Source organism: Buteo buteo, chromosome 7 (genome assembly GCF_964188355.1).
Source record: "Buteo buteo chromosome 7, bButBut1.hap1.1, whole genome shotgun sequence".
Classification (NCBI taxonomy): Eukaryota; Metazoa; Chordata; class Aves; order Accipitriformes; family Accipitridae; genus Buteo; species Buteo buteo.
The window spans coordinates 20291241-20317451 of record NC_134177.1 but is presented as its reverse complement, the minus strand read 5'-3'; the positions used below and the strand labels follow the sequence as shown (position 1 = coordinate 20317451).

Here is a 26211-nt window from a genome sequence, read left to right as displayed (position 1 = left end):
GAGCAATAAAAATTTTCCACATGCATTAAAACCAAATGATTCTGATAGATGGAAGAGTATGAAGAGTGGAGATAAAGGCTCAGAGAAATATCTCTTTGTCTCTCATGAGCAATGAAATTGCATAAGGCTTTTGTCTGAAATGTGCTGAATTGGAATTCTGATTTATTTAAACTGGGTTTAGACCAAGTATACTAACATTTCTGTTGTAAAGAAGAAACTTCATGGAAGTGAGAAATATCACCAACAGTTTTGTCACACTCCATTCAGATTTCCAGTCCACCCGGGAGGGGAATGGATCGCATTTATCCTGAAGTCAAAGCAGAAGATGGTTTTCCACTTTGGGAAGGAAGGGGTGGAAGAAGGACAACGGAGGAAGGATTAACATCAGTAAGAAGTACACTCGTGAAGCAAAAATCGAAGGCTTTTGATAAGAACAAGGAAGGAAGAAAAAGCATCAGAGGATCTTGATGTGTCAACATAGAGCAGTGGTGGCTTGCCCTCAAAAATCAAACCTTACCGAAGTTTAACAGCAGTGTGCCTAATTAATTTCAGATGAGAAGAAACAGTATTTTCCACTTGGATTCTCTCTTTCTCATCACTGAACTCTTCCTCTCTTACACACTATCTTTGCCTTGACAGGTCTCCCTCCCCGCTTTCTCTCTCCCAGAAGCTTTTGCTTTGGCAGTACTTTCGGTTGGCTGGCGTTCTCAGAGGGCCCCGGTTTCTTTATGGCTCCCTTCCCCACTCGGTGTACCTCTTACAGAGCATGGCTGTTTCTAAGCTAAATCGATACCCCTATGTTTATAGCCAAAGGACTGAAATGGACTCTTGACTCAGCTATATGCATTTAAATCCAGATCAGCTCTACTCTGAGGTTTCTGTACCTACAACAGCATGAAAAATAAAGCCCCGCCTGGCTCTCGGTGCTGCAGCCAGCGGTGAGTTAATGCTAGTGAGAGGCAAGGACTGAGGACTGGCACTGATACCACTTTCTGAAAGCATGAGTTTAATTTGCTGTTCCTTTGCACGCTTCTTGAACCAGATGCAGCTCACCATAGTCAGCAGAAGAGAACCCGTCTACCAGAGCCTGGGCCAAGGATAGTGCGTACACATGAAGACAACGAGCACTGCTGCCACCACACTGCCGCTCACTCTCCCAGCCTGAGAGTCTCAGCTGCCATGTGCACTGCAGGTCGGCAGTGCTCCAGCTGCAGATGCCTGCAGGCACACACTCACTGGTATTGCGGTGCAAACACCTGAGCCGTGCTGGGAGCATGCATGAAGCACCACGGGTGGATTTCTGCATCCTCGTGGCTCGTACGTACTGCATGCGCTGCCCCAACCCACCTCCTGTGAGCTGTGGACAGTGATACTGCTAATGAAGATGTGGTCCTGTAATGGAGCTTGAGCAGCGCGGGATGACACCGCTCCTCAGCCAAGATACGGTAGCAGGGAGTATCACTGCTTACAGTCCATTTCTGTAGCTATTAACTGTCAGCCTAACTCACCCATACAGCCTGATCAGTATAGTGCCAGGAGCAGTCACACATCCCATGCCAAAACCTCACTTTGCGAGGCAAAAGACCAAATTATTTGAACTGAGTTATGAGTCTGGAACTACTTGTGCAGCCCAAGATGCACATAAAAAACAGAGAATGTCTCCAAAAACAGACCTAGAGGCTGTTGGTCACAAATACGCATATATATATATTTTAAAATGTTTCATATTTCTGTCCAACATTACAGTCTCCACTGACAGCCTGAAACAAAATACCTCTACTAAATTCTGTGCTTCTGAATAAGAAATAAATTTCAAAGCATTTTCTTGAAGTTTCCAGAACTTCAAAGATATTAATAATAGATAATAATATATAATATATGTAAAATATATATTATAGCTTAGCATTTGGCATTGAAATCTATGTTCATCTCTTTACTATTACCCAGAGTTTATCTTTTCCTTATAATTTATTCAAGTATTTAATATCGTGATAAACAGAGGAAAGCAGACAAACATAAATGCAAGATGAGCACTTATAGCCAATTTGGTGTGCGAGGGTATCACACGATGTAAATAGCTTAAAGTTCCTACAACCATAGCTCACCCAATTTCAAAATCCCAGAGCAGTCAGATCATTGGGATTTATTTTTTTTTTTTAACTCTCCTACCTTTCTCTGTATGATTGGAATACTTGGACAAAAAAGAAAAAAAAAAGCATGAAGGAAAGTCCAAAGAGCAAAACAATCAAGGGAAACGTGGAAAGCTAGCATTTGCTACAGCCCATCAGAGCTAGAGCCAAGCAGAACTGCAGACAGAGCATCACAGACAAAACCTGCAATAAATCAAGCATGTGTGTGCATAGATTTGTTTATAAATATGCTTATTATGCAGAGCAGTGTGGCTGCAGATGGCCAAAGCCCCCAAAACCTGAAGTGGGGTTTTTGGGGGGTTGGGTTTTTTTTTTGTGTTTGTTTCTCTCTTTGCCTTCTTGGCTTTAATCAAGTTACTTTGCCTTTCTATAGGTCAATTTTCTTCTCTCCCAAGAAGCATTTTGAACATGCAGCTTAAATTGTGATTTTTGTCAAATGCATAAAACCACAGAGCCTTCCCAAAGCACTCCCAAGGACTGCTACTTACAGAGACTTTTCTATGTCCCTTTAACTTATACCCTACTCTTTCAGGTATGCTTTGCTTACAAATAAATAGCTTGCTTCTCGTTAAAAAAAAAAAAAAAAAAAAAGTAAATAGAAAATTCCTCTTATATAGGAGGATGTTTTCATCACTTTGAGTCCACACTCTTCATAAGCTGTCATAAGAATTTGGTTACCAGATTCTTCATTATTTCATTCCATGTGCTGTCATACTCCACATGTTGCTGCAACACTAGTAAGAAGTGAAAGCAATATAAAATGTTGTGGTTCAGAGTACTAATGTCCGATGGAGAAGATTTGTTCAGTGGAAAAAGGCTGTTTTTAATGCCACCTCTTTTTCAACCACATGCATACTTCAAATGTTACTGCAACACTCTGAAGTATGAAACAGAGCCACATCTTGGGCTCATTCACCTCTGTACTTAAGAAAATATACCCAGAGCCATAGCTGCTGCCTAAACTGGTAAAAGCCAAAACCAAACCAAACATCTTTCAGCACAGAAGAACAAACACTGCTCTGAAGAAGAGATGGACATCGTCCCTCCTACGCTGCTCTGCTGATGACGGTGCTGAGCAGTTACCAGCAGGCCTGTTCAGCGTTAGGCACAAGAAAAAAGTCACAAAGGTAACAAAACCAGTTGCAAAAATGGCTCTGAAGTAGAAGCATTTTGTGCATCACTTACTACTTTTCCTCTTTACACTCTGCTGTTATTGGTTTATTCAAACATAGGCCTGTTTCTGTTCCTACTGAGGTCAAGTGCCAAAGTGGAAGTTTATTAAGGTCAAACAAAGCTACATATGTTTATTGTTGCTTAAAAATGTACTACACATTGAAGCTTCTGACTTGAGCTAAAAGATATGAATATTTTGAATATTTCTTTTGAACTTTAGAGCCCTGGGTAGTCTGGCTTTCCAAAGACAATCCCTCCTCCAAGATGTTGGAGAAAGAGAACACCCTTCTCTTCCCAGAACTGAGGCTCATGCTGACCTCTAAAAGTTGCTGCAAGTCCTCCCCATTTGGGCACACGCAGACACATTCCCACCTACAAAACCAGTAAGTCATGAGTCAAAGATCTTGAAGTTCTTAGAGCTGCCATCTATTGATAGCACTTAGTATGAATGTGGCATAAATTTTCAGTAGGTAAATGCATACAAAGGAGGAAGTGAGTACACTGAATTATTTAAACTAGAAACATAAAATTAACACAGATTGTGCAACAAAACTTAAGGAACACAATTCTGGAGGTAAACTTTAGTATTAGATGAAGAATTCTCAAAGCCATGCTTTTATTGTTTCTATGGCTTTTAGAAGACTAAAATTCCATTTACAAACTAAGTGACCTGAGAAGCAGCTCGGGCAGCACCCCAGCCCCACCTGTATGCCAGAGCACAGCTGCCATCCTGCACCTGTGCAGCAGGGGAGGTTCTCTTACTTCTTCTATTACTGGAAAGAGTAGATAAAATCTCTGCAAGCTGTCTCTTTTCAGAGATGAAAAACTGAATAAAGAGAGTAATATTGTCACCTTGCTATTGCTGTCTTCAAGCTAACAGGTCATTTTACTCAAAATGCAAAACATTGTACCACATTTTTGTGTAGCTGGTTACCAAGGAGTGTGTGTGTGGACAGAAGGATGCTCTCCTCAAATATCATGCTTTGCTCTTATCTTCCACACAAATCTCAGCTGCCACAGTTCATGATAAATCACATGAAGAAAACAAAGAATGAGCTACTAGATAAAGCCCAACTTCTTTTCAGGTCACAAGTTCCAAACACAAAGCATAATCCTAAACATTAGTGCCCCCACTCCAAGCACCAAACAGTTCCACATAACCCCATGTACTAAATTTTCTTCCTTCAGGCATCTTCCTCTTCTCCTTTTTCTTGCAGAAACAGCACATACAGTCATTTGCATTCACTCTACATCGGCTTTTTAATATCTCAAACCTCACTATTTCATGGACTTATTTTGAAAACCAGCTCTTACAGACATATGTTAAAGGTACAGAAAACAACAAGATGGTCTATTAAATAGAGTCACTGAACACATTGATCCAACTTGTACATCTAGTTAGAGCTTGTTTGCATACTTATTTTGCATGTCTCTGGCAACTCCCAGCAGCGTGTCCAAGAGAAGATGACACACGATAGTCATTGACAAAGAATTTCCAGTTTTGTCTTTCTGGCATCTCTCCCTGCTCTGTGGATCCAGCCAAGATCTAAAACTGATCATTAATCTGCCTTGCCCAAGGATAAAACCAGATTTCTAAACTAACAAACTGAAGAGGAAAAAAAATTCTGTGAATAAAGGCATCGATCTTCACTTTCTGCAAGGACTAGAATGCTAGAAATACCTGCTGTGATGCCTAAAGGTTTCATACAATGATTAGTAGGTGGCCATTAAGCAATAGCTGGAGGTTGTACTTGGGCCTTCTCCCTTTATTTTCTCATAGAGCACATCCACAGCATCTCCTGCTTGGAGTGCCACTGACAAGGGCACAATTCCTAGAAGAGTATTGTATAAGGATGATCCTCTTCAGGGATTAACAGAGGAAAATGGGGCAGGTATACAGAACTGTATACTTACTGGAAGTATTTTAAGGTAGACTGCTGTTCTCTCTGCCTCAGGATTGCTTTCTGTACCAAAGCAACATTGAGATTTTATTTTTGCTTCACACAGAACAGGCAAACTTGCAAGAACATGCAGCAGAGCCTGGGGACTTAAGCCATTCAAAAAGAAAGGATAGTTTATCTCCCCAATCAATACCAAATACTAACACTCTCAGTAGGGAGCATATAGCCAGTGGCACACAAGCTACGAAGAGGAGAACCATTTCATCTGAAGGCATGAAAAGATAAAATGCCAGATCTTCAGCCGACAGGAGCCCACAGCCTCTGGTGATCACACTCAGGCATGTCAGTATATTTCAGATATTCTGCATATTGGGATTTCCTCACCTCTCTTCTTTGGGCACCCCAATCACTCACTGCCCTTGGGCATAAAAAACCTCAGTAATCTCTTTGGGATCAGTTTAGCTCCTGGCATCTGCACAATGTGCATAATGACATTGTGAACTAAACACTCTTTTGCTTGTCTACATAATTGTCTCCACTGTATTATCCAGACATAAACTTCAATGATCTACAACAGACCAAGGGGAAAAAACATAATCTGTTAGGACCACAACACATGTTTTATGAAGGTCCAGCAGCCTCCAGCCCCTCTTTACCATGCTGCTCTTTCAAGTCACATGAATTCTGGTAGAAACAGGACCATCCATTTCTGCCGCAGAAGTGCTCTGAAGCAGCGCTTTCTTCTCAGCTCACCAGGTCTCCACATCATTACTAGCCTAACGGTAAAGCTCAGTGGCAAATTATTTGAGATAGTTGCATTATTAACTGCTTCTAAATAAAAACACACAGTAATACACATCCAGAAGAGAAAGAAAGATGTGCGAGGAAAGACCATTTTCCCAAGTCATCGCCTGCCCAGCAGCTTTCCTCCGAAGCACCTGCCTGCACCCACAGCAGCCTCATGAGCGGACTGAACCACTCATCCTCCCCTGCTCAAAGGGGTGAAAAGGATCCCACAGATCTCCTAGGCAAGGGCAGCCTTTTGACAGGACAAACACCAGTGCATTAACTGGTACTGTAGAGAACATAAAGCCCCCGTTACTACGATGGGCGGATGTGTTCGAGACCAGCAGGGGATCACTGAAAGCCTGCATCCAGCAGCAGGTAACAGACCATCTGGCTCGGACCAGTGTGCCTCTCCTTTGGGAAATTCCCCAGCCCTGCAGGGTGGTGGACAGCTTCCACAGCTCCCTCCACACTGTGGTAAAGCCTCACTTCTTTGAGAGCCCAGGGACCTTTGCTGCAGCTCTTGAAGCCCCACTCTCCCAGGATTTACCGCACAAGGAACTGCAACTCAAGCTGCTGCTAACTGCATCTGTATGGGGAGGTTGGTACATTGTTTGCTGCCGCGACACCCAAGACTACGCTTTTCTTCCAAGGACTGAAGCAAGTTGCACAGATGATCCATACTTGGACATGCTGCAATTTCTTCCAGACCCTTCTCACTTCATTATGCTTGAAACTACTATCAGGAAGGAGACAGTTATTCGTTTAAATACTGTTGAGGTTGTTTATTTAACCATTAAGTGGAAAAAAGTTTGTTTTATAGATACTGGATTTTAAAGCAAAAGAAGTTTAAACATCAGCTTCACGATGATGAAATCCATCCCCTTCCTCCTTATGAACATTAGCCTCCCCCATGCACTGGATAATACCCTCACCTGATAAATAAAAGCACTGCTTGGATTGGGTCCTCACTACTATAGTTGCCATGACTGCACTACACACCTCTCTAAGGGCAGCAATGCTCTCTTAAAACCACTGCTAGAACTCATGACAGCTATTAAATTCTCTAATTACTATCACCCACTTATAACTAAGTTAATGCCCTGTGTGATACAGAGAGGTATCAGGGGGATGCACTTTGGACTTCATCATAACATACCTTACATTAAAAGAAAAATATGTCTACCACTCAAATATTATACATGTGTGCCATGACAAACTGGCAAAAATACTATTTGCAGTGTCTTGGTCATATTTTTACCAAGCTAGAGCCACATAGTACCAAATCATTGCCACCTCAGCCCCAAACCACTCAGGGTTCTAGAAATGCTCACCATACATCTATTTGGCAAGGAAGAACAGTAACTAAGCAATAAACGTATTCCTCATTCTGAAACAGTGATTTATAATGAGGAACAACCCTGTCACTTATTCCTAATAAACCTACAGTACTTATTATATTCCCACCACAAAATAAAAATGATCCAATTTAATTCAGAAAGAAAATGACTCTTAGAGACTGAGAGCCTTTCAAGCCTCCCGTCCTTAAAGAACAGAGGCAACTCACTAAGCCAGAAAGCGGTGATCCAGCAAACATTTTACTGCTGCAAACTGTTTGCAGCAAAGATATATGGGAGTTTATTTGCATATAACTTGATATAAATTCCAACTGCATCCTGGGTGAAAGTAAAGTTTTTTTGTTTTGTTTGGCCTTTGGGTTTGTTTTTGTTATTATGATGAACAGACTCAGTAAATGTTTCCTAAGCTGTCTGCTGTTTGGAATTCCAAGTCTGAAATAAAACATAACCACACTACCGGCTCCAGTGCTGCCTATCTCGCAAATAGCAACAAAATCTCCCAACAATTAAATAACAGAACATTTACTTTACAGAGAGCTTATGTGTAGCTCTCAGCTTCACCCATAAAGTAACGTTTCAGCTCTGTTTGACAACAGAGACAGCACATCTACCAGCAAACTAATCTACAGCGACAAATAGCCTGTCAATGCTCTTTCTCTCCAAATACATAAAGGAAATACATAATCACGTAACATCTGTAATAATAATTCTGTTGCCTCTCTCTGGCAATTAAAGTATACCATACCATTATGATGAGAGTCCTGGGTCTGCTCATTTCATCATCACTATCCAGCGGCAGAATTTCATGTGACAACTCCTCTCGTCGTTGTCGCCTGCAGATATGTGGACAGTTCCTCTGTACCACAGAACGAAAGGCTTGGAGCAGAACAATGCTGGCAGCACAACCCATATCTGCATCCTGAAGCCTACAAAATAACTTCTATGTTTATGCTGTGTTTGAAAAACAGTGGCTCCTTGTCGCTGAAAACAGCCTACAGTGCAGCTGCAGCCAGCTCGCTCTCCAATCGCTTCCTTGAGCTCTGATCATCTGATCACAACCAAATAGCTTGGATGCAGATAGAGGAAAGATTTGATCCACTGAAACTGAAACACACGCAATGTTACGATGCTTTTTTCTCTCTCCGTCCCTCTGTGCTTCTGAATTCACATGAGAAAATGTGCTCCCTCTCTTGTACAATCAGCCGCCTCCACTGATTCCGGTTTCATGGAACTGAAAGTATTAAAATTCCTAGTTCAAAAGAGCCAGCTGTTCATTAACACACACACACACACACACACACACAGAGGCATCCACAACAACTGGCAGGATCAGCTTAAATACCTTTTTAAAAAAGTCATATGTAGCAAAATAACAAACATCTGGAAAGTTATTAGCTCTCATTATCAGCACTGCTGTTTTTAAAATACTTTGCCTTAGGGTGTTTTGCCACAAAAAAAGAGAGACATTTAAGCTCACTGAGGGGTTTGGGCTGTAATCTTTTCACTTCTTGCAATTTTCTGAAGCACAGCAAGCTCATTTGAGTTGTAAATGTAACAAGTGGTAAAAAAAAAAAAAAAAAGCAGAAATCTGGACTGCTTCATCCAGCTCATGCTAAAATAGCCACGGCTCAATGAGAAACAGCAGTGTGCAGCTCTGAAATGCCTTTCAATAGTGTAGTTGTTGTGTGCTCCCACACATGCGTGCCTTCTGCAGAGTAATACATTTTTACATCTACATAGGAGGCTTGTGTTGAGAAGGGTCTCTGCTGAGAGGGTCTCACACTGAACCAAACACTGATGACCTTCCAAGAAGGGTAAGAGGAAAGCATTTTAGTGTTTTATCAGTCAGGATCCAGGCAGGGAGAAGCAGCTGCTGGCAGTCAGCAGTAACAACTTGCCTTTCTGGCTCCTGCCTGACAAGTCATTCAAAAAGCAGGCAGGGATGTTTAGCAATCACATGACTGACCTGGGAACACAGCAAGCATTAATGGTAGAGAGTGTAAGATAATAGCACTTGAGAGGAAGTTAGCACTAAAAATATCTACAGAAAATGGATTTCTCCTACACATTAGGAAAACTAAGGATTTCCAACAGGGTTTCCAGAGAAGCTGCTTTTAAGTTAATATATATTAACTTTATTATACGTACACCCAAACCCGTATTTACCTCGCATCAAAAGGCTTTGATTTCTAACGAAGGCCATGAAAATTTTGTCATCAATTCCCATGCGGGCATTAACAACCTTTCAATGTCTGTTAATGAGATCTTCGTAAATAACACTCCTCCTCAAAATCTCAGTCAGGAATTGCACTGAAAACATTCTGCGGAAATACTTTCTTCTGGGCTTGATTAGGGTTTAATTGCTCAGCGATCTGGCAAAAGACAGCATCATTTTAATTAAAGCATTTGCCAGAAAAGCTAAATCCTTCAAATTTGTTCTTTAAAAGCAACAAACTCATTGCCATTGTTTCTTTAGAATAAGCTGCTTAGAGTACATACAGAAAATAGTTAGCAGCCCTGGCAGGCACTGCACAAACTCACCCACAGCTCTGCCAATGCACCTACCTGGCTCTTCCCCCTTGGATCTCGCTGGTGCAGACTTCACACACTTACGTGCTGTGCCTGCCTATACACTGGCACACCCTATAGAGGGGGCCTCACATCATGCTTATTAGTTCGACTTTTCTAGTGCAATTACAAGAGCACAGTGGCACAGCTGGCTAATTTCTACACCAAATCAGCAATCCTGCCTGCTGTTGCTGCTATTGTTTACATTTTCATCAGTCCCTTGCCTACTCCAGAACTGCGACTGACACCTTGGCCACACAAAAGATGCGCTGGGCAGCTGGGAGACCTACATTCCTACTTTTAATTCCAGCAGCAGCAGTATGGGCCTGGATAATGTCTGTTGCTGGCTATTACAGCAACTGCTCTGCTACCTTGGGGGCTGCTGACACATATCCTGTCTGTCTGTACAGCATCTTCTTTTGCTCACCAGTGTTCAGCTGGGAGAACTGGCAGGGATTTTTATGAAATTTGGTTTCCATAGCGCAGCCCAACACTGTCGTGCACGCATACATGGAATAGCACCCGAGGGCTTGACCCAAAGCTTTGCTTCACTCTCAGTGAAGAATCCCATTCATTTCAGTAGTCTTTGCATCAAACTATTCTTTGCCAGTGGCCCAAGTGACTTCATACAATTATTTGTGGATTAAGCTATTATTAGATACAAGTAGGAATGACATAATCTTGGCATTTCATCTCTTAGGAGAGAAAAATGACACTTAGTCCGAAAACAAGTAAACTAACAAGCCAAAGCCAGCTAAAAGTAGCCTCCAGACCTTGATCAAAATTCAAGAACTGAAAAAACAGCTAATGCACAGGGGAAAAGAAACCACTAAAGAGCTAAAAACCCCCTTCTGTTTTAAGGAAATCTCACAGAAGCATGAGCTAACGTTGGAAAGGAAAACTCCCAGTCCATTAAAAATGCCTGGACACACACACAGTATCAACAGCTTTGTTCTTCAAATGTAGGGATCTCATTAGCATATATTATGCTTATACACCAACTATCAACAGCGTTAGTTACTCTTACAGTGAAGCATCAAGCACTGTTTTGTGTTAATTAGCACTTTAGTCCAAAAGCTGAATCCAGTGAAATTCCCTGGGAAGCAAAATACTCCTTTGTGCAAGCAACTCCTTAATTCCCCACTAGGAAGACTTTGGCAACAAAGCTGGGCTAAGGAATATCCACGGTGGAAGCCACCTGCTGCCCACTCTCACTCCATTCTTAACCATCACTCATTTCAGCTATGCTAAGTAGCCATGTAACATCAGCATGATGGTTTACAGGAACAGGCTGGGAAGCAGACCACTAAAGGGACCCCAATGAAAAAAAAAGAAAAAAAGAATTGAAGAGGCAAGATGGTTGTTTTAACCCAGATTACCTCAGTGACCCAGTCCTTGGCAACTCCAAGGGCTGGGTCTATGCAGCAGCAAAGTTGTACAAGAGCAGAAGTGGGTCACACTTGCCATGTCTTATTAAGTCCGTGATTAGAAAGCAGACTTCAAAGGCATCTGGATCCGGAAGCTAACAGCTATCCGTCATCCACCCTCAGCTTCCACACAAAAGAGATGCCAGCTCTGCAAATGGGCAGTCAGGGCCTGAAGAGGTAAACTGCCTGTGGCAGGAGGTCTGCAGCAGAGAGTAAACCCCTCATCTTCCAAGCACTGGGTTATTTCTCTTCCACAATATTCCTGCACTTCCGTTTCTGCAGGCTGCAAGACTTTCTAAAGATGCTACCAAACACTTTCTAACACTCCTATTTCATACCTCTTTAGCACACCACATTAAAAGCTTGTTTCCTTCCCACAGCTTTCTTTATTCCATTAATTTTCCTTTCTCTTTGTGTCATTTGAATAAACAGGATATAACCTATTGGTATGCTGGTCTTCAGCTGAGGGCTTTAAACAGGAAGATAGAAAGGCAGCTCTCAGAGTAGATCCTTTAGTGAGAGGATGACTTTCCAAAGGAAATACTGATCCTTCCTTCCAGCACCAGAGAAGGCTGCATTCTCTTCAGGCAAGGAGGATGGCTGCAGGTTAGAAGAATCTTTTGCCCACACCTGCTCAGCTGTCAAGATGGCATGTTCCATTTTGGTTTTCTATTCTCCAGAAAACAAGACCTCCTCTCCAAGATGTGTTTGCATGACGCGTGCTGAGAAGTTATGCAGAAACTCTTGAAGTGTGATCATCCTAAAGCAACAATGACAGGTGACTGCAGGAGCCACCCACAAAAACAGGAACGCTCCTGGAACTGCTTACGACAGTCTGCTCAGCCTGGCCCACAAAAGGTCCAAGCCATTAACAGGAACTAAAGACAGCCTAACAGTACAAATAACAAGAACAGCATTGTTACAGATGATAATGCTCATGCCACCATTATGACTTATCAAAGGATGCCCGAGTGTCCAGCTGAGCAAGGTACTCACCAGCGTAAAGCAGGTTTATACAAAGCTACTCTCACAGACAGCAGTTTGTTGACACTCTGAAACCAACTTGCAGGACCATTTACCTAAACTCAAAGTGGTTAATAAACTGGCAAAACAATGTCCATTCACTGAAAATCCTTCATCAGAGATAGCGCAAAAAATTGCCAGGTGAGCTATTTACCTCGCACAGCTCAATCAGAGATAGCTTGGGATGGTTCTAGTCCAGGTGATGTACTGGTACACATACACAGCACTTAGCTAAGCCCATCTGAGCATGTCTGGAGTCAGACCCACCTGCAAGCCCTCACCATTTTAAAGCATGAATTGTTCTCTTGGGAAGACTAGAGCGAGTCTTTCAGTTTTTCAAGGCTATCCTACATGACTTACTATTCCACATATGTCATCCTGGTGCAGATGATAAGCAGCTCCCAACAACACATAAGTAACGTGGCCAGTGGCTGTCACTCACAGCTCCTCACATAGACCCACAGTTATAGTAAAATTTCTGTTAAGGTCTAGCCTATACAAGTAGCAGGCAAGCATTTCAAGCAAGATACAACCACAAAATTACAGTGTCTATCTTGGTGCAGATGAGGATCACTCACATTTTGATGAGCTACTGTGTCATCTCTCAGCACCTTATAATTTATCACCCACATCACCCTTCCAAAACAAAAAGAGCTGATAGACATTATCTTCTTAGCAAAGGGAATTTTCCTCAGAGATATCAAAGGTCCTTGTCTCCAGTATTTGTTTCCATAAAGGCTTGGAGGTATTTGCAGAGGAAAGGGGGGGGGGGGGGGGGGGGGGGCGGCGGTGCGCGGGGAATGTATCCAAGTTTGAAAGCCTCTCTTCATGCTCTGCTACTTCAAAACAAACAGTGGAATCCTAACCAGCCTCCAAGGAACCAAAATCAAGACCCGGATCAGACGGGTGAAGTACTACAACAGGTAGTCTTCACAGCAGTCTGCTTGATGACAGAAACCCTCATTAATGTGCCTGCTTTCCTTGCACATTTTATGCCTGAGGAACAGTATAAACTTAGATCTTTCAGCGCACTTTTTCTAATGACTGTGTCCTTAAAGCAATGTGACGCATACCACGTTATAGTGGCATCTCTCAGTGCCACAGAGGCAGCATTTCCAATACCACCTCCTGTTCTCTGACTACTGCCATGTTGCTAGTGGAGGGCTGGGGGACTATGAGAATCCATCTTCAAGAGCTGCCCTGTCATCTCTTTCAACAAAGTCATGTCCCAAAGCTTTCACATCCAGCCCAGTGGCCTACAACAGGCTGTGCAGTACTAGGCTGAACCACTGGCATCATATGTTTCGAGGAAAAAAAAAAGCTTTAAAATATACATGGTGATCACGTACCTATTTCAAAGAAAGCTTATGCACTCATAGTTGCTAAAAGCCATAAGTAGCATCCGTGCCTTCCGCTCACAACATACCTTCTTACAGTCATTTAAAAACATTCATGCACTGTATTTCAAAACTTTGCTTCAAAACAGTTAACTGTCAGAAACACTGAGGTCTCAAATAGCAGAGCAGGCCCAAAGGCCTTGCCAAAGGTGTCAGAAGTACACAGACTTTGTATTTCTTTAGTTTCCACCAGCTGCTCCTTAGTGGCTGGGGAAAGCAGGCATTTCCTGCAGTAACTGGTCAGTACAGCTCCTGAATGACACTACAGCTTTTTCATCTTGAAATTGTGTTTCCTTCTTATGAAGCTATCCTTGACCAACACAAACAACTCTTAACCGTACTACGCTACGGTCAGTGCAAACTCCCCAATTAGTAGTATACGGTTATAACTATATGAAAGGGGCTTAAATCATTCAACCACCTCATTTCTCTTCATCGTACCTGAGAGCAGCAAGCAATGATTACACCAGTGCAACATTCGGCAGATACCTTCCCAGCAACCCTTGCAAAGCCACCTGGCTACAGAGCGAACAGAAGGACTGCAGAAAGTAAGTGTATGGCACCCTCTAGGGAGTAGTACATGAAAGACAAACTCACCACCAGACTCGGCTCTCCTCACTGGCTACCAAGTAACGTACGTTAAACGACTGTGTTTCTAAAATCTTCTCTTTACATTAAAAAAACAAACCAAACCAAAAAACCCTGCACTATCCAAAACCTTTAAAAATGACTCAGGTGTTCTCCAGTTCCCCACCACAGCTAGGCAGAGTGCCCAAAGGAAGGGCTGCAGGATAAGGACTGGTGTTTATCTAACCTTTCAAAATATTGCGTGATTCAAATTGAATGACAAGTTACACACAGACTTACCTTTAAAACCAAAGAAGCGACCACTTGAAGGCTGCCCATGCAGCACGGTGCTACATATGGCACAGAAATATGGAGCAGGCTACGAGAACTTGTGTCTCCTGGAAGAGCACCCTTGTGCAACCGACAGGGCAGTGGGCCACCGCACCGCGGGCTGCTCAGCGCGGGCACGGACCCGGACCCGGGCAGGGAGCACAGCAAGGGCTGCGCAACAGCGGACACGGGACTGCTGGACAACCGGCAAGCTCATGGAAGCTCATACTGCAAAACGCATTCTTACAACTCCGCTGTTCCTTGACTTTACCTGCTGAAAATAGAAACCACCATGTACGGACAAGGTGGGGGGGGGGGGGGGGGGGGAAGTGGGATAACCAAGGAAACAGGCTCCCTGTGACTGCGTGTGCTAATGCTGCCTGTCTCTTCTCAATATTGCTTTTCTCTTTCATGCTGATGTCTGATGAAAAGTATTATACAGAAGTTGTGTGGAGTACTCTTAATTACTACCACACTGTATGTGGCCAAAATACAGAGGTTCCCCCCCCCCCCCCCCCCCCCCCCGCCTTAGATCCCACAGCAGTTTACTAATGGTATCAACATACTGCAACCATTTAACAAACAAGGAAACAGAAACAAAAGTACAAAAAAAGACTGAAGTAAGGATTTCCAACAGGCTAATGATAGGAGTTGGGCTAGAACCCACATCTCTGGAGCTTCAACCCCTATAGGGGTTTCTCAGAATATTATCTTTATACAAAATGTGAAATAAATTTATAACTTGCACGCAAATAGTTGCCACATTCTTATTTCCAACTCAGGTGAAGCACCATGCTGATTTTCAAGTAATTTCTCACTTTGAAAGGTAGTTTTCTACAATTACAGTCTCTGTGAGATCAATAGGACTATTCTTGTGTCTTAGATTAAGTAAAATGGGAGAACTGTAGTCTATAGGCAGTGATGAAACCCTCTTTATTTCAACGTACTCCAGTGCCTTCTGGATCTAGCACTAAATATTCTAAAGAGCGGCTAAAAGCATTGTTGTGATTTCCTTAAATATGTATCAGGAAAAATAAGTACTTAACTTCATACCAGGAAAAATAACTACTTAACTTATAAAGCAAATGTTTGTTTGGTTTTTTTAAAAGAACTTTTATTATCCCATAAAACTGGATGAGAATTAGTTGGAGCTACCAAAATTCATCCTTTCTCTGGCACAGCGTTAAATAAAAACATGTATTAAGATAAACCCTGGGAAGAATTTTCACCCAAAGTTACAACTAAGGCTGGGCTCACACTTTTGAAGAGAAGGTTTTGCAAGTAAGCCACAGCAGAAAAAACAGGCACTACCCCATTGGTTCCCAAAGAGAATTGGCAGCAAATTATTACCCTCTTTCAGGAAGATCTATGTTCAACTTGCACACAGCTCCTCAAACGGCATTATCAGCAGCTGGTCCTGCTTCCCAGAGACTTCCATGTCACTAACCCAATGGGACAGAGACTGAAAAGAAAAACTGCCATAGAGAAACCAAAAAAACCCCTAAACTCCATACTAGCCTGTTTTCACTCTAACATGTTATTTTTTGTGACAGATCTTACAGCTGTAACAGAGTACAACTGGTCTGTTACCTTGTCAGAGTCCAAGATTTCCATGACATGCAAAAAGTACAAAGACTTTTTTCTAGCTGTTTCACAAGTCAATTTTCAAGAACAAAACACACCCATTACATGGAAAGCTACTGTTCCCACACAAGAGCAAATGCATTCCCCATTTGCTGCCCTGGCACCAGCCCTACCGCTTACAGAAATACTGGGAAGAGAAACAAGCAACCCCAGAGACCAGGGAGGAACATCCCTCAGCCCATTCTCCCAATGGCACGCTGCATGGCTCCAAGAGAAGTCATCGGCCACTAATGAGGTTTCAAGAATAACATGTGGGTTTGGATGAGGTGCCATTTGTACAGCAATGTTCTCTATGTTGAATGGCCTGAATATGAATTGAAAAGCACAGTGGTTTAATGAACTATCCCTCCTCCTTTAAAACGTGATCAAAAGCCTATCAAAACACTTCAAAAACTCTCACTGGCATCAACAAAATCTGGACAAGAATCATAAAAACCTGTATTGCTGACATCTCGTCTTCAGGATGTGCAACCTAGTCTCTATTTCTGTAACAGCCACAGCTTGCCAATATCCAAAATTACTATTTCTGTCCAAATACAGGCTAGAAATACAAAGCAAGAACAAACACAGAGAGACTAGAGTTACTTTCAAAAAGATGCCCCCCAAATCTGGAGTAAAGCAGAATTTTAGGACAATGATATCTTGTTAGAAAATGCATTTCTTATTCCAAGCCAATGACACCTTTCTACTTACAACCCAGCTAAGAACAGGTAAGAAAAAAATAGAACTGCTCCATAACCAGAACACTTTCAGCCTCTAATTCTTCAAAAAGATGGTATCTCCTTTTCAGCTCAAAAGAGGGCTTGCAAGGGAAGGTATCTCTTCGCCTGCTCCTATCTACTTGTACGCTCCTTTGCTTTTCAAACAACTCCCTTGAATATGGAAAATATGCTCATGCCTTCAAATTTGAGGTAGGTATTTAAATGAGATAAATTAATTCTTCCTTTTAATGTTTCTCATACCGTTTAACAGAGAAAAACATTAACTGTTTACCATTAAGAAAGAGTGGAATCAGATACTAAATGAATGGGTCAGGCTTCATGCACAAACCCTAACTGCTTACACAAGACAGGTACAAACACAGGCCTTACCAGATAAGCTAGAGAAGCAGGACTCTATTGATTGCAAACAAATACAGGGTAAAGATATTTAGAGAACTGGAATGTGGCACTTGGTGGCAGCCTGCATGGCACGTGTTGAGGAATGGCTACAAGAAAGATGGAGAGGAGACGACTTTGCTCTATTCTGTCTCTTTCTCTGGGACCCTGAACTCTGCACACATAGAATTTCACCAGCTCTGCAGACCTGCGGTCTCAGTCTCTACCAGGGTTTGCAATAACTTCTTCCGCAGCACATCGCTGCGTCTTAGGCAGAGGCAGTTAACTTTGATGGCATCTCCACCTAGGTCACAGCTTTCCAGCACAATCTCCCATTCTTTAGTGTGTCAGCATCTAGAATAACCACCTGGGAGCCAAGCACATTTTTTGTTTGTCCACATTAAAAATGAAAAAAAAACCCCACCAAACCCAAAACCCAAAAACAAACCCACAAACCCACTTTTTTTTTTTTCCCCCCCTGTGTATGAAGTAAGGCCAGAGAGATTGAACTAGCTTATCTCCTGCCTCCCAGTTTTGGTATCCTTCCTCTCTCTCCCTTCTTTCTCTTTTAGAAGCCAGATTGACAGGAGAAGAGTAGTATCCAACACCTTTTTCCTCTAAGTCACACTACACATGTGATAGAGATCAGCAGCAATTCCCACCTGACTCTGCACATGCTATTTACAGGAGGCTTTTGGATTTTCAAGCCAAGAAACCCCTTTCCAAACTCCCTCACAAGAATTATTGACTGTCTCAGGTAGCCAGGAGTTTAGCTGCCTAAAGCATTCCAGGTTAATTTAATGAATTTTTTAATTCAAAACATCAAATGCCTTGAAGATAAGAATTTCTACTGCAAGCTGAGGCTTCAGCAGCTGAAAATAAAGGGGGAAGAGCTGGAAGCAGTGGCTAGTGCCAAAATAATCATCAACTACTGATATGACACTGGCATGAGCAGAGTTCATAGTCCTGGATATAATGCAAGGTATCTAGTAAAGGAAGTACTTACACTACTATATTTAAAAATGAGTCATTACATGAATACCCTGGTGAGACATCACTGAGAATACATGAACAGGTCTGGCTACCTTGAAGAATGAACCAGTTGCAGATAAGACCTGCTAACATGACCATGGAATAAGTTAGAAGAGAGTACCTGGGTTGATGTGTCTGGTTCTCAGATAGCCAGTACAAGTCTACTGACACATTGGATTGAGTCCTGTGCAAGGTCACCAAGATAGACTGAGGCTGGAGGACACAAGTTATAAGGAAATGCTGAGAAAAATATGTTTCTCCACCCTTAAGAAATGAAGGCTGAGGGAAAATCTTGCTGGTCTATATCCTACCTAGCAGTAGGGTATAGAGAAGACAGACTTGGAGATACACCGGCAGGCGATGAGACACAATGAACAGAACTTGAGACAAGGGAAATTCCAGTTAAATACAATAAAATAAGTTTTTCACCATGATGGGTGGTCAAACACTGGAACAGGGCACCACAGAGACTGTGGTATCTCCGTCCTTGGAGAGTCTCAATATGACCGGACAAGGGCCTGAGCAGCCTTATTTAGTTGGGCTTACTTTGAGCAGGGAGCTGGACTTGACAACCTCCAGAAGTTCCTTCCAAACTAAGTTATTCCACAACTGTGTAAGAACACTGCTTATTCAGCCTAGCAAACCAGAGCCTGAATTTGTGCCCTGTCTGGGAGAGCCCTAAACACAACCGAAGCGGAAGAGCTACTTAAGCCAAAGGCTAACACAAAGACAAGAACAAGAGGCTATAAACTGGCCATTTAGGCCATACAATTTCACTTTGCAGAAGGTTCTGTTTCTAACCTAACATAGAAACAAGCAAAAGAGGCTCCTAATCAGGCTTCTTTCAATCTAAGTCAGCTGTATAATCCCTACTTATTATTTCAAAGCAATTTCACTTTGAGGCAGGCTCAATATGCAAAGAGTTCAGCCAGGAGCAAGGAACCAAAAGGAACAATCTTATTCCATTTCCGAGCATAAGCTTCTACAGCTGCAAAATGGAAAATGAAGCACAAAACGTGGATAAAGTAAGAAAGGAAATGCAAAGTAAAATTTGTACATACAGGGGCCAGCAAAAACTGTGTTGTCTCAGGTGCTAATGTCCCATCACCCTACTTCCCAAACAGAGAAGCTGCAGATGTATCCTTTTATCTGACAGGAAAAGTCCCACAAGAAGAATATGGCTTACTTCCACTGGCAGTATAATGATGCGGCTCCAGATCCCTTTTTTCTTATCAGTGCCAAGAATCCCATGGCAGTTTTTCCCAAAATAAAGAAGCTAAGAATCAGGACTCTCAAAGTTTTTCAGGCTATAAATATTTAAGGAAGGGTCTTGGGGTTTTTGTTTGGTTGTTGTTGTTGTTTGTTTGTTTTTTTTAAAATATTGCTCACCCCCCTTCCCCCCCCCCCCCCCCAAACCTGATAGGTCCAGGGGGAGCAAACCAAGCAGCCTTTCCCCTGTTTGATCATGTCATGTATGTCCTAACCATGACATTTCTGAGGCTAAAGCACACAGGGCATATCATGAATTTCTACACAGAAATCCACCTACACAGAATCCTACTGGCATAAGCATAAGCCTCCACAAGACAAGTCATTTCACAGAAATGGGATCTGTGGGTCTGTAGTGCCAGCTACTATCATACAATAGAAGTTATCCTCTTGATTACAATGGGGGGTTGATTAGCCCCCAAACCTTTCCTTTCTTAGCAGATCTCGGGGAGGCTCATATCCCCCCTCCATTTACACTAGCCAGAAAATCCAAGCTGCATAATGGAACAGTGAGACCACCCATATAACGGCACAGAAAAAATATAAGGTCCCTCAGACCAACAGTCCTCATGGGATGTCGTAGCCCTCTCAGAAAGAATACACCTGGAGCAACTCATATACAGCTCCTCTGCTACCTCTCATGCCCCACCTAAGGAAGCACCCAAAACCCACAGTTTTGCCCTTATCACCAAGGAAAGGAAAAAGCACCCCAAAAGGCAAACCAAAACAACAACAAAAAGCATCCTGCACTTTTTAGAAATGATCTTGCTTTGCTTTTTTTCACAGCATAATAATGTGCTCACTATATCAAACTGAGTAACAGCTATTTTAGCATTTAATGAGCGACATTGTGGTGTTCTGTCCCCTGGACAGCTTTTCTGGGTAACATGTGTTTTTCATTTCATGTCTCTTGTCAGGGTTTCACTCCCTTTCTTTTACTTGACTCCAGAAGAGAATAAAATCATACAAACCCCCAAACCAATGAACCTGTGTTGCTGGTATCAATTAACATTCACATCCACAAGGCTCTTTATTCAACTAAATACAAAATTAGCAAAACCAGCCCAACTATAAGTTGCTTGGTCTGTATTTGTTAAGCTGTAACACAGTCTCCAAAAACATATGTCTTCTGGTTGGTATTTCAGGCAAAAATCTTTAGAAGAATAATATTTTGATTAGTAACATGTGTGTTTTGAAAGATTAATACTGAACTCCAAAGGAGATTAAAATATGAGTAGAAACTATGAGCTAAATACACATATGTGCAAAGAGTTTTCATCCTCACTGACTGAAATGTCTGGTTGCAAGTCATTTGTTTTTACTACTGAAGTCTTAATTGTATCTGCTGTTGACTTTTTTTTATTAACTGATATTTATAAAAAAATCCTGTTCTTCTAGAACCATTTCAGAGCAGTACTGAAAAAAAATAATCTAGTATATAACAGAAGTTATGTCATTCTCTATTTTATTATGACACATCTCAAATGAACTTCCTAAGGGATCCTAGTAATTTTAGGTAGTACCCAAACATTGACCTCTCTTCTATTTAGTCTTCCGGGACTTCTCAACCCCAATAGGAAATAAAGAACAAAGCAGCCAGATAGTGCTTTTCAAGAAATCGTAATTATTTACACTTACAAAGGTATTGATTTATTTCAGGGAAGCAATCAGTTCTCTAATTGTGCTGAACATGCAATTAGATTTTTAAATAGATGACCGACCTTCCTGGACCACCCCCTTGTTCTTCTGCTGGCAGCTAGGCATTCTACAGACTTATGTTCTTAAGTAACTCCAGCTGAAAAAGCGCAAATGCCTAAGTAAATAATTAAAATGTTACAGACTACACACTGGAACTTTAACCCTACGGATTGTTTTATTGTTGTTTTTTTAAAAGAAGTAAACACTCTGGTTGTCTATACTGCCAAAGCTTTCATTAGAGCATGTGATATCCAAGTGAATACATGATGATATATATAGATTCCCTTTAAACATACCCCTTTTTCACACCAAGGAAAAATATTCTCAGCATTCTCTTAAAATTTTGATAGAAATTAAGATAGAGATAGCAACTGTTCACTTCTGAAATTTACTCCAACATATAATTAGTGCCCTAATTAGATTCAAGTCAGAAGTTAACAATCATGTATCACTTTATATGTAATGTTACAATGATTTCACGGTAGCACAGAGTCACAGCCAACAGAAGAGCTCTCACCTTACTGTCATTTATGCTTCTGTCAAGCAGCTGAACAAATTAGGAACAGTTACATCTAAATAAGGCTATATACACACAACTAAACACACGCTGTCAGGCTTAAGGGCAAACTTGGTTACAATTACTCACTCAGTATCAGTCTTACTCTTGATGTAGTAATGCTAAATTCAACGTGACTACTCTTCACAAAAGATCAGGTTGGCAATTTACTTAGGGGAGCGTGGAGGCAGATTGTCGGTGGCATACATAAGCAGGGGGAAATGGAAGCCACAGCATTTCAAGTGAGACACCTAAAGCATGTGTCCTCCACCCAGCACAAGCTTATCAGCAGGTCTCATCACTCTGAAGCAGCACCTCTGGCTTTCAAATCTCATGTATCAGCATCTGATTTGAAAAAACCACAAGCTTGAATGCCAGCCATAAAAGCCTGCTGCACCCTGGTAGGAGGTACTACCCTAAGTAAAAGACATCCTGCTGAACCAGCGTTCACACAACTGTCAGCCAAGACAAACGGGTCTGGTGAAAGGTTAAGGAAGGTTCACCTCTATCTTGGTATTGCTGCTACCCTCAGACTGTGGATAGCACTTGCTTGGGGTTTCAAGAGACAAGGGGTACAATTCATCTCAAGTACGTAATGGAGAAGATGGATTCATCATCCTACTCCAGATGTAGATTTATCTGGTGATCTGGGAAGCACATCATCAAATGGCACTACAGTTATTATTTGACTTAGGAGTGCTGAGGAACCCAGCATCAGCCTATGACACACAACTTCTGGAAACTCTAACCTGATCCAGAGGAGCAAACTACACCAGTATGAGCCCATACTTTAAAGGTAATTTAATCCCGCTTCACAACTCAACTATGCAGATAGAAATCTGAAGACATTATGCTGCATTCAAAAATATTAATAGGGAATTCTGTATTTTTAACCAGAATCTGCTCAATCTATTTAAAGTGACAAAGATATTTAAATTTGCCTCTTACTGCCATTGTCTATCCCACTGTAGCAACAGATGTTGAAGCCCCAGATGGGTTAATACTTATGAGAAAGTCAACAGAACAGGAAATAGTGTTTCCTGCCAAACTGTCTAAAAACAGTCATACTGTTAGCACTTGCACTTTGCCAGTTTTTATTACTGTTATCTTACAGACATGAAGAAACTAGAAAATCTCCTGAGCCCATGATAATAGCAACAAGAAAGTATTATTCCTTAGTCATGGTTCAATTTTCATTTATATTTGTACCCTTAAGACAGAGAAAAATATTTTACAATTGTCCTTGTTAGCTAATGATAGCAGGACCTGTTTGGCATACTGGTTATGGGGAACACCTGGACCTCTGACACAGGCAAAAAGAATCAGACCACTGTCATTCTGCCTTATCTTTTGCCCTATATATGTTAACAGCAGTTAACTGAATGAAATCATAAGCTACCTTTTACTTCCATGTATTTTTCTTCAAGAACAGAAAAATCCTTCATAAGCAAGAATTAGAGGAGAATGGTGTGCCAATGTGCTAGGCTTTCAGTACCCAAGGCACCCATCTCGATGTTGTTCCCCTTGAGGCACAGTTGTGTCAGTACACGAAGTTGTTAAAATACAGTATTTAACTGGACTTAAAAAAAAAAAAAGCACACACTCCAAAAGAGAACACACAGACCCCCTCTCACGCCCCCTCAAAGAACAGCAAAAGAAACACAAATAGGCAGATTTCCAGGCAGCTCCAGACATTAGTGATCCAAAGGCTCACTCTTAACAGCCACAATCAAAAGACAAGGAAAAAGATGATCTTCTTGTCCCTAAATATTCCCGTTTAATATCATCCACCCAAGTTCTGTAGCACTACAAGAAAATATATCTAGTTCCACTGATTCAAGCCTCCAAGAAAATAAAGAGAGAGGGAGAAGGGGGAGAGAGAACGGGGGGGGGGGGGGGGGGGGGAAGGAGGAAGGAAACACGTGAGAGGGAAGATTCAGATTTCTTTTAATTTCTCTAGTTTTAATTCCTGTAATTCTTGTATTTTAAACTATTAATAACCACACATACAAGGACTTCTTGTTTTTTAAAGTTTCATCCTTTTAACTGTCAACAGTCAGTTAATACGTGTCCTTTTGTAAAACTGCAGCTGTTTTTTCAGGGCAAAATGGCGAGGTCCACTTTGCTGCTGTTCCTTGACAGCGATCTTGCTTTCATCACCACTCTTAAAGCACAGCCGGCTTCACCTCCACACCGGTAACACAACCAAGGCTTACCAGATGCAATGCAAACTATGCAAAATGGATTCAAGAGGTGCTGCTGGGGCAGTGTTAGACCCAGTTAGATCAGTTGGAGCTGTGGGTGAGCCGCCACGTTAAGCAGCAACCCTTCAGCATACAGGTTTTATACCTCAGCTTTTCAAGCTCCAAGTATAAGTCATTTGCTGACTCCCATCGTTATCACACAAACACTTCCCCAAAATAAAGAAACTCACATTTTCAAATCTGAATCCCTACCAGATCCTTTAGGATAAGGAGCTGGGCTCTTCTCAAAAACACACTGGGAAATAGTGATAGGAAACAGAAACCCAGAAGTGTCGGGGCACAAAGATCAAGTATAGCAGTCCTTATAGCTCATTCTAGCACATCTCAGTACCCATCAGCATAGCATTTAAATGCCAAGAATCTCTGCTTAAAACCCCCAAAACCATGCATGCCACATTATTCCAAGGAAACAGATGTTAACCCTGGCAGCTACCTATTTACTTAAGTCTATTTAAAAATATGTATACATCTATTGATGCACTTACATATCAAGACATTGCATTGTCTTCCACACCATACTGAACAGGGAACCACTGATACGGAAATTCTTTCAGGAAACAGACACAGCAGAGAGGTTCTTTCAAGAGACACTACCTATTATTTGAATTATATTTTATCTACTGAACAGTCATTCAAATAATAGCTATTATCTATATAAAACCATTTGATTAACATAAAACTTTACACTAAAGCTAGGAGAGAGGCATATTACCAAACCCAAACACTTCACATTGACAGTATGGGGGTGAGAAGCGTGGCTAGACAGAACAACACAGGATAGCTGTTCAGCAAAGAAAAGGAGCAGAGATATTATCAGTTTGAAGAACTGGCAAGGAGAATTCCTGGAAAAAGTGGGGTTTAAGATGGTGTGGATGGCAAGCGAAGATAGGATACCTGACAGATAACCGACATACTGTTCCCTGCATACAGAAAGGCATTAATGGAGGCTCAGAGACAAGTGGGAGAAAGACACAAAGAGCAACAAGGACTGAGGTCTAGAAGGGGCAAGGGCAGCAAAGCAGGGAGCGGGTATATGTGAGAACAAAGTGAGGAAAGTAAGATAATGTTTAAGCACAACATGCAACATGTAGGCCATGCCTAGTCAATTTGAATGGTTCTCATTCCAAGAACAACTTTGAAAAGAAAAAAGGAGATAAACCTCATACTAACACACATCAGTTATTGTGTCCTGCTGTACTACTGCTCATCCTGCTTATTGCAACGCAAGTAACTTGTAATTTCCACCTGAAATCAGTCTGAAAACAGTTATCCTTACCCTTTCTGGAGAAAGGTTACATAGAAGGCAAAAAGTGTTTTCTTGCCAACATCCACAGCAAGCTGGAGCTATCATTCCTACATAAAAAACGAACACATCTTCTTCCATTTCCAGAATGAGCAGACTTAAACCACTTTGATTTGCTGTGTTTCATGAGCTCCAATTCTTTTCCAAAGTTTACAAAACATGTGAATGCTTGGGTATGTGTTCAAAATATAAAAAGAAAGAGCAGGAGGTTTCTGAAAGACACCTGAAGAAAAGTTATTATCTACATAGACTGCAACTTTCTTTGTGTATATTAGGGATTTCTTAATGTTGCTGTTAAACCACAAGTTATTATTTGACCAGGAAAGAGGATAAACTGAATTTCTGCTCATGTATCTCCTGAATTTCCATTTGGTAAATTCTCCTAACCAACCTCCAAAACAGTTCTCTGAGAATTTATTCTCTGAGAATAAATTCATGCAGCACTGAAGACACCAGTACCATTCAATTCTACTTAATGTTCTATTACTTAGTTTCCACAAGTGTTTGGAATTTTAGCTGTTTAATGAAATGGTATCAGCAGAACAGAAGCACCATACAATCACACAGCTCAAAGAGAAAAACAACTGTTACTCATGTAAAGGGCAACTGATGCTTAAAGTGAGATGTGATCTTTGGAACAGGCAGATGCTTTTTAGTAACTTGCTTTC

The 26211-nt window shown here is 41.6% G+C and overlaps 1 protein-coding gene across 5 annotated transcripts in view; it reads right to left on the bottom strand.

The window, feature by feature from the left end:
• DOCK10 (dedicator of cytokinesis 10) overlaps positions 1–26211 on the bottom strand; it is a 166536-nt gene that overhangs the window by 129421 nt on the left and 10904 nt on the right. For 3 of the 5 annotated variants that reach the window (XM_075031842.1, XM_075031843.1, XM_075031847.1), the window contains exon 1: positions 8114–8382. The exons of the other annotated variants lie outside the window; for them this stretch is intronic. In XM_075031842.1, the coding sequence (XP_074887943.1) occupies positions 8114–8278 (165 nt within the window). In that variant the 5' untranslated portion in view covers positions 8279–8382. Of the gene's footprint in view, positions 1–8113; positions 8383–26211 lie in introns of those variants that run through there. 5 annotated transcript variants of the gene reach the window in all.